This window comes from Hemitrygon akajei, chromosome 7 (assembly GCF_048418815.1).
Source record: "Hemitrygon akajei chromosome 7, sHemAka1.3, whole genome shotgun sequence".
NCBI classification, from domain to species: Eukaryota; Metazoa; Chordata; class Chondrichthyes; order Myliobatiformes; family Dasyatidae; genus Hemitrygon; species Hemitrygon akajei.
In genome coordinates, this window is record NC_133130.1 from 139,263,952 (window position 1) to 139,276,609 (window position 12,658).

The window sequence follows — 12,658 nt, forward strand, 5'->3', positions numbered from 1 at the left end:
ACTTTACCCATATGGATCCCACATCTTCCGATTCTATGTCCCCTCTTTCTAAAGGTTGGATTTCATTTTTATGCAGCGGAGCCACTCCTCCTTCTCTGCCTTCCTGCCTGTCTTTTCGATAGATTATGTATCCTTGGACGTTAAGCTCTCAACTACAGTTATCTTTCAGCCATGACTCTGTGATACCCACAGTGTCATAACTTCCAGTCTCTAACTGCACTACAGGATCATCTACCTTATTTCCTATACTGTGTGCATTCAAATATAACACCATGGATCCTGTATTTATTGCCCTTTTCAATTTTGACATTGAGATGGGTTATACTGCAACCCATCCCACTGACTGCAATTTTGCCCTATCATCTGCCTGTCCTTTCTGACAAATGCATACACTACCTCTGTTTGTAAACCAACATCCCTGTCCTCAGCCCTAACGTTCTGGATCCCATACCCCTGCCAAATTAGTTTAAACCCTCCCCAACAGCTCTAGCAAGCCTGCCTGCAAGGATATTGGTCCCTCTCGGGTTCAAGTGTAGCCCATCCCTTTTGTACCTTTCCCAGAAGAGATCTCAACGATATATACATCTGAAATCCTGTCCCCTGCATCAGTTCCTCCGCCACGCTTCATCTGCCATCTCCTCCTATTCTTGCCCTCATTATTGCGTGGCACAGGTACCAATCCAGAGATTGTTAACTTCTACCTAGCTCTCTAAATTCTCTCTTTAGGACCTCCTCTCGTTTCTTTGCTATGTCATTGGTACCAATATGTACCAAGATGTCTGGCTGCTCACCCTCCCCCTTTAGAATGTCATGGACTTGATCCAAGATGTCCCTGACGCTGGCAGTTGGGAGACAACATACCATCCTGGTCTCGATCACGTCCAAAGACTCTCCTATGTACTCCTCTGACTATGGAATCTCCTATCACCATTGCATTCCTCCTCTGGCCCATTCCCCCAGCAGTAGCCAAGGTGGTGTACTTATTATTGAAGGGAATGGCCACAGAGATACTCTGTACCCGCTGCCTATTTCCCTTCCCTCTTGGGCACCCTTTCATCTGCCTCCTGCAACCTAGGGGTGACTACCTCCCTGAGTAAAGTGTGCTTGCATTGGAGATGGTCCAGAGGAAGATCGTAAGAATGATTCTGGGAATGAAAGTGTTAGCATTTGATGGCCCTGTGCCTGTACTCGTTGGATTTTAGAAGAATGTTGGGGGGGGGGATCTCATTGAAACATATCTAGTACTGAAAAGCTGAGATAGAGAGGAAGTGAAGAAGATGTTTCGCTGAAATGCTGAGAGAAGAGAGAATCTGTGTATAGCGGTGGGATCTTGTTGGAGCAGAAATTGCAATGGTTGGTCCACTGATTGCAATACCTGGTGGAATACAAGGGGGTGGGACTTGTTCTGGCTCTTGTCTGGAGCAGAAGGTGTCAGAGCAGAAGCGCAGGAAATAGATGAGATGCAGTCTAGGGATCTCTATTCTACTATGGAGAGAAGCCATGGTCAAGGAGGAAGTGAGGCGCTTCAGAGGAATGTGTCATCGTCAGAGCAAATGTGACAGAGAAACTTGCAGAATGGAATGGAGTCCTTATAGGAGGCAAGTTGGGAAGTAATATCCAAGCAGGGTACCTATGGGAGCTTGTGGGCTTTTAAAGGATGTGCTAGCTATCCTGTCCTCCCAAATGGAGAAAGAGAAATCCAGAAAGGGAAGGATCAGAGATGTGTCAAGTGAAGGTGAGTGCAGAGTGCAAATTAGTCGCAGAAATGATTCTTCAACCAACAAACCAGCTGCTGGGGGACCTCAGCGGTTCGAGCAGCATCGGTGGGTGGAGAGGACTTGTTGACAAAACCCTGCATCAGGAGCTTGATGTAATTTTTAAGATCTGCATGAGTGCAGGAAACATTACTGATGCAGTTGTCGATGTACTAGGAAAAGAATTGAGGAGTGGGCTCTGATAGGACGAAATTAATCCCTCAAAAAGACGAGTGTAGCTCAGCCCATATGAATGCCCATTGTTACACCTTTGATTTCAAAGTTCAAAATAAAATTTATTATCAGAGCACATACAACCCTGAGATTTAGAGACAAGTTCCACCAAGTGAATGTGTATGTTGGTAGAGGAAACGTTTTTCAGGAAGAAGCGGAGGGCCTTCAGACTCTCCTGGTGTGGGATGGAAATGTATATCATGGTGAGCAGGGAAATGGAAGTTGTCAAATTTTCAGAGGTGTCAGAAGTGTCATCAAGGGGAAAAAGAATCAAATGGAAAACGACTTGAAATTTGTTGTTTTGTTGCCGCAGTACAATGCAAAAACAATTACTGTAAATTATGTAATGAAATAATGAAGAAAAAGAGATTAATAATAATGGATTGTTCAAAAATCTGATGGCGGAAGGGAAAAAGCTGTTCCTAAATTGTCGACTGTGGATCTTTAGGCTCTGTGCCTCTTTCCCAATGGTGGTATGTCCTGGGATGGTGAAGGTCCTCAGAGATGGATGTTGCCCTTTTGAGGCACCACTTTTTGAAAGTGTCCTCGATGGCAAGGAAAGAAATCCCTGCGATGGAGCTGGCTGATTCTATAAACCTTCTGCAGCCTCTTGCAACCCTGTGCATTGGAGGTTCAATGCCAGGCTGTGATACATCTGGTCAGAATGTTCTCCTCCGTACATCTGTAGACATTTGTAAGGGTTAGTGTAGGATAGAAAGAAACAAGTTTAGTGAGGCAGGAACAGGGTGAAACAGTTGGTTTGCTCACACAGTCCTTGTGGATCTTGAGCAGAAGGTAAAAGACGTCTCTGCGTGGCTGGGAGACTAAAATGTTGGAAGCTGTGGAAGGAAGAATTCCTGAACAAGTAAGTTCTTCGATTGTGTGGCAGGCAATATTCTCATGTTCATTGGTGGAGTTCTGGTCCAGAGGAAGATATGAGGAGGTGACATTTGGCCTCTGTGATGCAGTGGTCAGTTTGGAAGACTACAACAGCACACCATTATCAGCAAGTTTGATAATGTCTATTTCATCTACTTTGCCTCCAACTTTCCCCTGCCTTTAAATTCACTTGGTCCATTTCTGACATATCTCTCCCGTTTCTCGATCTCTCTGTCTCCATCCCTCAAATTAGAAAGTTATCTTTGATTGATATCTACTGATACCTTTTATAAACCTACTGACTCCCACAATTATCTTGACTACTTCTTCCCACCCTGTCACTTGTAAAAATGCCATTCTCAAATTCAGAATCAGGTTTAATATCACTGGCATATGGTCTGAAATTTGTTAGCTTTACGGTAGCAGCACAATGAAATATGTGATAAATATAGAGAAAAAAACTGAATTGTAGTAAATGTATACATGTCTATTAAATACTCAAATAAGTAGTGCAAAATAACAAATAAAAAGTAGTTAGGTGGTGTTCAGGGGTTCAGTGTCCATTTAGAAATCAAATGGCAGAGGGGAAAAAGTTGTTCCTGAATCACTGAGTGTGTACCTTCAGGCTTCTGTACCTCTTTCCTGATAGTAACAATGAGAAGAGGGCATGTCCTGCATGGTAGTGGTCCTTAATGATGGATGCCCCTTTCTAAGGCAGCGCACCTTGAAGATGTATTGGACATTACAGAGGCAAAGATGACAGAGCTGACTGATTTTATAAGACTCTGCAACTCACTTCGATCTTGAGCAGTAGCACCCCCCCCCCCCCAAACCAGGTGGTGATGCAGCCATTCGGAATGCTCTCCACAGTACAGTAGCAGTTTGTAGAAGATATCCACTTTCTCAGTTCCTTCATCTCTTCGCATCTGTTTCCAGGATGAGGTGTTCCTTTCCAGAACAGCAGAAGTGTCCTCCACCTTTAAAGAACAGCCTTTCTCTTTATTTACCATTGATGCTGCTCTCACCAGCATCTCTTCCATTTCCCGGACATCTGCCCTTAGCCAATCTTCCCACTGCCTTAATGGAGTTAGAATTCCTCTTGTCCTACCTACCATACCATGAGCCTCCGCATCCAGCACATCATGTCCCTCAACTTCCGCCAGCTTCAACAGGATCTTACCACCAAACGCATCTTTACCCCTCCTCACTCTTCAATTTCCTCAGGGATCATTCTCTCCATAGTTTCCTTGTCCACCTCCCCACTGATCTACCTCCTGGCACTTATCCCTGCAAGCAGAAATGCTATATATGCTCATTTCCCTCCTCCCTCGCTACCATTCAGGGCTCCACACAGTTCTTCCAGGTGAGGCAACACTATACTTGCAAAGTGTTTCAGGGTTATCTCCTTTATCCAGTACTCCTGGTGTAGCCTTCTCTACATCAGTGAGACCTGATGCAGATTGGACGATTGCTTTGTCGACAGCCTTCGCTCCATCCAGAACAATGGCCATCCATTTTAATTCCACTGCCCATTCCCATCCTGACATGTCAGTCCATGGCCACCTCTACTGCTACGATGAGCCACTCACAGCCTGGAGGAGCAACACCATCTGGGTAGCCTCCAACCTGACAGTATGAACATAAATTTCCCTAACTTACATTAATTTCTCTTCCCCTCTCTCCCTCCTCTCTTTTCCATTCCCCTTTCTGGCTCCCCTCTTACCCCTTCTCTTCTCCTCACCTGCTTATCACCTCTCCCAGATCCCCTTCGTCCTTCCCTTTTTCCAATGGTCCATTCTCTTCTCCTATCACATTCCTCCTTCCTCAGCCCTTTACCTTTTCCACCTATCACCTCTCAGCTTTTCATTTCATCCCCCCTTCCCCCATTAGCCTGGCTTCACCTATTACCTTCTAGCTTGTCCTCCATCTTTTCCCCCACCGCCTTATTCTAGCTTCTTCCCTCTTCCTTTCCAGTCCTGATGAAGGGTTTCAGTCCAAAGCATCAACTGTTTATCGTTTCCATAGATGCTGCCTGACCTGCTGAGTTTCCTTAGCATTTTGTGTCTAGTGCATGTGCAGAGCTGGGCTGAGGAGTGGCAGATGAAGTTCTGTCTGGGAAAGTATGAGGTGATATACTTTTGGAGGCAGAATGCAAGGTTCATGGCAGGATTGCATCTTCCTTTTATTTCAAATGTGGTTCTGCAACTGTTGGAGTCTGCGATCTGCATTCTGGCAGTGTGTTTTCGGTCCGATTGAGCGATCTGGTGCTTTGCTGTCTTTGAGAGAGTTCCACGAGGCCGCGAGCAAAGCCAAGAATCCTGGAGATGGCGCGGGGCCACGATCAAATCCATTTCTCATGATTCTCGCCAATGGAAGCACCGAGGAAAGTTTCAATCATCATACCCGGCAAGGTTTCAGTGCCATACAGCAGCCTCTCACTCGCTGCTGCTGGAGGAAGGTGGCTGCCTGTGGCGGTCTCTCTCTCGCCCACTGCTCGTAATGGAAAGTTCTTGCGTTCAAATGATCTCCCTCTCCCTCTCCTCCCCCTCATCCCCCTCTCTCTCACTGTCCTGCAACACTGTCAGAGGATTGTGCCGGAGCAAGGTTAACCCGACATCCTTATGGAAGGTGGACTGAAACACATTATTTATGTGTTTCTAGTTTTTCTGGTCTATATGTTTTGATTATGTGTTATATTCTGTGTTTTTTCACTTTTTTTGTTGCCATTTGCATGTTTTTTTTACACATGGGGGAAAGGAGGAGAGTTTTTTGAACAGGTTCCATGGTTCTTGTTTCGTGGCTGTCTGTGGGGAAAACGAACCTCAGGGTTGTATGTTGCATAAATACTTTGAACATAAATGTACTTTCAATTCTTTGATTCTTAGCAGTGTGGAAGAACAGAGAGATGTTGGGGTCCAAGTCTGTAGATTTCTCAAAGTTTCTACACAAGTTGGTAGGGTGGTTAAGAAGGTAAATTGTATGTTGAACTTCATTAGTTGAGTTCAAGAACAGTGAGGTAATGTGCGGTTCTATAAACTCTGGTTAGACCACACTTACATCATTTTATTCAGTTCTGGTCACCTCATTATAGGAAAGACGTGGAAGCTTTAGAGAGGGTGCAAAGGAGATTTGCCAGGAGGCTGCCTGGATTAGAAAACTTATCTTGTAAGGAAAGCTGAGCAAGCTGGAGATTTCCTCGTTGAGCGGAGGAGGAGGAGAGATAACGTGATAGAGGTGTGTAAGCTAACAAGCAGCATAGCTAGAGTGTTCAGTCAGTGTCTTTTTTCCAAGGTAGTACGAGAGATCCTACTTTTAAGGTGATTGGAGGAAAATGTGGAGGGATGTCTGAGGTAGTTTTCTTTTGCACGGAGAGTGGTCAGTGCGTGGAACAGACTGGCAGGGGTGGTAGCAGAGGCAGATACATTAGGAACATTTAAGAAACTCTTAGGTAGGCAAGTGCAGGAAAGAAAAATGGAGGCCTTTGTCAGAGGGAAGGTTAGATTGATCGTGGAGTAGGTTAAAAGGTCAGCACAAGACAATGGGCCAAAGAGCCTGTACCATGCTGTACTGTTCTATGTTCTCTAAATGAGAGAGATGGTTAGTGTTCCCTGTCTGGGACCATTCATTGGAACTGAGGAAAGGAACAGGCCAGTCTAGGTAGCAGAGATGGTGGGGAAGAGCAGCGGGAACACCAGAAGAGATTTCTCTGGAACAGTGAAACAATGTGGCAGTTCAGTGGCAGGTAAAATCCAATTAAGCACACTGGGCTTTCTCTGTGAAATGAAGAAATGTTGACATTGGAGGTGATCCAATTTAAACCTACATGATCCTGCAGGAATTTGGGCAGGATGGATCCTTCTAGGAACTGGTGGAGGTCATATTTTCAGAATAAGAGGTAACCCACTTTAGATACTGGAGGAGGAATCGTATCTGTGAACAGGAATCTTCCAATTTTTTTTACATCCCATTGAAGTTTTGGAGGGTGAATAATTGAATCTGTTTAGGCCAAAATAACAAATGAAGGTTGTGGGGACTAGGCAGGGAGAGCAACTGAGGCCAAGATCTGGTCACCAGAAGTTACTAAATGGCTGAGCAGGCTTGATGGGCCAAATGACCCACTCCTCCTTCGATTCTTTCTATTCTTGCATTCATTTAGCATGCATTGTTGTCTTTCACACAATCCTTCACCAAATGACCATTCATGGCCATTAAATAAAGTACTGCTGCACAGCTATTAAGAGTGGTGAAGACTGAGGTCCCTGTGTTGAAACATAATGAGATGGATGGCAGACTTTGTTCAAATTCTGCATTGTGTTTACATTCCATTAAATCTGAGAAGGTCTAATTGTCTTGTGACTTTGTGACTCAACAGCTGAAATGCCTAAAACAGTCTGTGCATTTATGTGGAAGGAGACATTGGGGTTAACAGATTATTTAATTGCAAACTGAAGTATTGCCTGCTGACTTCATCCCAATGTATAAGCCAAGGTCTAGTCATTCTCCTTCGTATTTGTTCAGGATTCATTGTGTAAAGTGCAGTTTAGCCCCGTCTATCTGTTCTGATTTCTGCTCTTCAGCGCAGATGGGACGAGTTGTGTTTTCGTACATGAGCTGACCAATACCATCAAATTGGTCACGACCTTTTAGTTTGCGAGTGTTTTGGCCGAGAGAGAACGTGAAAGAGATGTTGAGGAATTTGTGGAGTGCTGCCAAGTCCATGCATGCACAGTGTTGACCAGAGTTATTACATCCATTGGTGAGTCAGGGGAGACTCGGGGCCTGGGCAACATAAACATCAACAGGATAAAAACAGAGCTTGTTATTGTATAGCTCCCTGGACGCAGACTCAAAGGCACCCTCGGGCTTCTTGCTCTTGGTTGATTTTCCTGGCAATTATTCCTTTCATTCCTTGCTATCTTATCCTGATTGTTCCCCTTCTGATGCTTCAACAGATTGTTCCCAATTTTCTTATTATTTTCTCACTAATCCCTCAAAACACTCTTTTTGTCTTTCTGGCGTTACTAGTGACATTCCTAATTCATGATTAATCTCTGCAATCTGTTCCTGCGGATTAATCCATTGTTCATGTAGCCGGTGAAGATTGCGTGGTTTATGTTGTCAGTGATTCCAATGTTTATTTTATTTATTTTTCTTTTTCAGAGATGTAAACCTCCTTTGTAAGAACCTCCTTTGCTGCAAAGCCAACTTCCCGAGCAGTGCCTTACTAACAAGAATGCTTTGGTGCTTCCTATTGATACTTCATTACCTTGGGAATTCCAAAGCTCAAGTCAATCCTGGTAAGAAATTGTTGGGTCCATAATTATCATTCAGTTGATTTGGGGGATTTATTTAGCAAAGAGGTTTGCTGGTAACCTTGCGAGTGACTTTACTGGGCAGGAAGAGAACTTCCTCTCCCTAGTCAGTGCCTGGTGGCGGCTGGTTGGTCCTAAAGTGGTGCTTAATCCATAAGACACAGGAGCATAATTAGGGCACTCAGACAATCAAGTCTGTTGTGCCATTCAATCACTCAAACCCATTCCCCTGCCTTCTCCCCATAACATTTTACGATCTTACTAATCAAGACCCCATCAAACTAAATATACCCAATGACTTGGCCTCCACAGCCATCTGTGGCATTGAATTCCACAGATTTACCACTCACTGACTAAATAAATTCCTCATCATCTCTGTTCTAAAAGGAGATACTGTTACTCTGAAGTTGTTCCTTCTGGTCCTAGACTCTCCCACTACTGGAAACATTCATCCCCAATGTAACCCAGTTACTGACCCATAAACATTGATTAGCCTGTTGGGAATCTTTCTCCTGTTGTATTTCTTGCTAGCAATTGTGGTCTCTGGTAACATAAAGTCAGAATTAGATTTATTATTACTGACATATGATGTGAAATGTGTTGTTTTGCAGCAGCATATAGTGCAAAAACACAAAAAATTATAAATTGTAAAAATAATTAGTGCAAAAAAAGAGTAACAAGATACTCTGACAACAAGGGTCCGAGGAACATGCAGAAATCAAATGGCAGATGGGAAAAAGCTGAATATTAAATTATTGAGTGCATGTCTTCAGACTCCTGTACCTTTTCCCCAATGGTTGTAACTAGAAGAAGGCGGGTCAGAGCAGCAGAGAAAGGAGAGGAGAGTTGCAAGACTTTTAGAAGCAATTGCAGCCTTTTGAAATTAATTTGGGGAATGTAGGCTGTTATGTATTGGTCAGCTGTAGAAGCTCAGAGAAAATGGTGAGCTCTGTGAGCCACAACTGAAAGAATCGCTGGGCAATATCAGTGAGCAGTCAACAAATTTCTGAGGGATTGCAGTCACAGAATCAAAGTAATTTACAGCTTGGGCAAAGGCCCATGGCATAGATGCCACCTAAGGAAACTATTTTGGTAAATCACATTTCCCTGCTTTTGTTGGTTAGTGCACTTCATGTGCTTAACAAGATGTTTTTTAATTGTAACTTGGGTTTCTGCTACACCATTCAGACAGTGAATTTCAGACCTCCGCTGTTGTGAGTGAAAAGATTGTTTATCATCTCGCTTCTGTCATCCTCCCAATTACTCTGAATCCTTGTCAACCGGGGGACTGAACTGATATAAAAGGGGGCTCTTTCTCTGAAGAATGCTAATGAACCTGTTAGATATTTTTCCAGTGATATCTAGGTTTTGGGTAGACTTTTCCAAAATTGTCCAAAAGATTGAGAAAGTTACATCAGCACATATTGAGTTGCTATGATCTACTACGGTCATTTTAAGATAATTGCAATGGCCAAAGGGCCAGCACTCGAACAGGGAACAGACCACATTAATTAATCGCCATAACTGTTCACTGATTGAGGTCCTTCAGGAAAGTTCTTGGTGCATAGCTGTTGTCAAATATACTCCCAAACATATTTTTACAAATAACACTTCAAGCTGCATCCAGCTGAGATTGAATTCCTTCTCTAAAATGGATGTTTACAAGAACGCTATGGTTTCATGGTTGTCATTATTAACGCTGATTGATTTACTTAATGGAATTCTGCAGTTGCCGTGGTGGGATTTTGAAGCCATTTCTCTAGGTCATTTGTCCTAACCTCTGGATTATTTCTGAATAATTATGCTTACAGAACTCTTACACACTAAAATTGAGTTATACAAAGTGAGTGGACCAGGTAATTGTGTTAAAGAATATTAATTTTTTGAAATAAAATTATTTTCAGCTGTATCAGTAAACTGCACTAAATTGCTTCCCTAAAATAAATTGATAGAATTTATATGTGGATTGACGCTAGCTTCCAGTGTTAAACCTAATGTATAATATTTTTTTCATTTCAGTCTATCAGAGAAAGGAGGACAGTTAGTCTCCCACATTTGTTCTGCTGTTAAAATGTGTTTGTGTCTGATCTATGAACTAATCGTACATAATCTGTCCATGTCTCATATCACCTTGTATCTTTGGTTAACAAAAATCTATCAATCAGATTTAAAATTAACATTGAACCCAAACAAAAATGTCAAGTATGGGAAGTTCCAAGTTCCTCCTCCCTTTCTCTGTAGGTATTGCTGTTGAACGGTAAGGGAATGGTTAGAATCTTTATTCAGTGGTTCATTGCATGGTGGTTGTGTGGTGTGAATTTTACATTTCAGGCCTTGGGAGACTATTAACCAGTTTTGCTTCTGCTTCATTACCTGAGGAATTGTGAATGGAATCACAATCATCAGCAAAATTCCACACTTTTCATCAGTTGATCAAAGGGAGGTCTTTCATTGATGAAGCAGCTGAAGGTGGTTGGACTTTGAACACTGCCCTGTGATGTCGTGGAACTGGAGTGATGTCCTCCAATAACTACAAGCTACTTCCTTGTGCAAGGTGTAACTTAAGCCTATGAAGAATTTTATCTTAGAAACATAGAAACATAGAAAATAGGTGCAGGAGTAGGCCAATCGGCCCTTCGAGCCTGCACCGCCATTCAGTATGATCATGGCTGATCATCCAACTCAGAACCCTATACCTGCTTTCTCTCCATACCCACTGATCCCTTTAGCCACAAGGGCCATATCTAACTTCTTCTTAAATATAGCCAATGAACCGGCCTCAACTGTTTCCTGTGGCAGAGAATTCCACAGATTCACCACTCTCTGTGTGAAGAAGTTTTTCCTCATCTCGGTCCTAAAAGGCTTCCCCTTTATCCTTAAACTGTGACCCCTCGTTCTGGACTTCCCCAACATCGGAAACAATCTTCCTGCATCTAGCTTGTCCAATCCCTTTAGAATTTTATACGTTTCAATAAGATCCCCCCTCAATCTTCTAAATTCCAGTGAGTATAAGCCTAGTCGATCCAGTCTTTCTTCATATGAAAGTCCTGCCATCCCAGGAATCAATCTGGTGAACCTTCTCTGTACTCCCTCTATGGCAAGAATGTCTTTCCTCAGATTAGGGGACCAAAACTGCACACAATATTCTAGGTGCGGTCTCACCAAGGCCTTGTACAACTGCAGTAGAACCTCCCTGCTCCTGTACTCAAATCCTTTTGCTATGAATGCCAACATACCATTTGCCTTTTTCACTGCCTGCTGTACCTGCATGCCCACCTTCAATGACTGGTGTACAATGACACCCAGGTCTCGTTGCATCTCCCCTTTTCCTAATCGGCCACCGTTCAGATAATAATCTGTTTTCCTGTTCTTGCAACCAAAGTGGATAACCTCACATTTATCCACATTAAATTGCATCTGCCATGAATTTGCCCACTCACCTAACCTATCCAAGTCACCCTGCATCCTCTTAGCATCCTCCTCACAGCAAAAACCACCGCCCAGCTTCGTGTCATCCGCAAACTTGGAGATGCTGCATTTAATTCCCTCGTCTAAATCATTAATATATATTGTAAACAACTGGGGTCCCAGCACTGAGCCTTGCGGTACCCCACTAGTCACTGCCTGCCATTCTGAAAAGGTCCCGTTTACTCCCACTCTTTGCTTCCTGTCTGCCAACCAATTCTCTATCCACATCAATACCATACCCCCAATACCGTGTGTTTTAAGTTTGCACACTAATCTCCTGTGTGGGACCTTGTCAAAAGCCTTTTGAAAATCTAAATATACCACATCCACTGGCTCTCCCCTACCCACTCTACTAGTTACATCTTCAAAAAATTTTATAAGATTCGTCAGACGTGATTTTCCTTTCACAAATCCATGCTGACTTTGTCCGATGATTTCGCCTCTTTCCAAATGTGCTGTTATCACATCTTTGATATCCGACTAGCATTTTCCCCACCACCGATATCAGACTAACCAGTCTATAATTCCCCGGTTTCTCTCTCCCTCCTTTTTTTAAAAAGTGGGGTTACATTAGCCACCCTCCAATCCTCAGGAACTAATCCAGATTCTAAGGAGTTTTGAAAAATTATCACTAATGCATCCACTATTTCTTGGGCTACTTCCTTAAGCACTCTGGGATGCAGACCATCTGGCCCTGGGGATTTATCTGCCTTTAATCCCTTCAATTTACCTACCACTTCCCTACTAACATGTATTTCCCTCAGTTCCTCCATCTCACTAGATCCTCAGTCCCTTACTATTTCCAGAAGATTATTTATGTCCTCCTTAGTGAAGACAGAACCAAAATAGTTATTCAATTGGTTCCCTATGATCAATTCACCTGTTTCTGACTGTAAAGGACCTACATTTGTCTTGACCAATCTTTTTCTTTTCACGTATCTATAAAAGCTTTTACAGTCAGTTTTTATGTTCCCTGCCAGCTTTCTCTCATAATCTTTTTTCCCTTTCCTA

General features: G+C 43.1%; 1 protein-coding gene across 3 annotated transcripts in view; it reads left to right on the forward strand.

Annotated features, from left to right (window-relative positions):
- Positions 1–12,658, forward strand: part of LOC140730966 (discoidin domain-containing receptor 2-like) — a 101,984-nt gene that overhangs the window by 36,077 nt on the left and 53,249 nt on the right. For all 3 annotated transcript variants that reach the window (XM_073052086.1, XM_073052087.1, XM_073052088.1), the window contains one exon: positions 8,028–8,164. In XM_073052086.1, the coding sequence (XP_072908187.1) occupies positions 8,028–8,164 (137 nt within the window). The remainder of the gene's footprint in view (positions 1–8,027; positions 8,165–12,658) is intronic.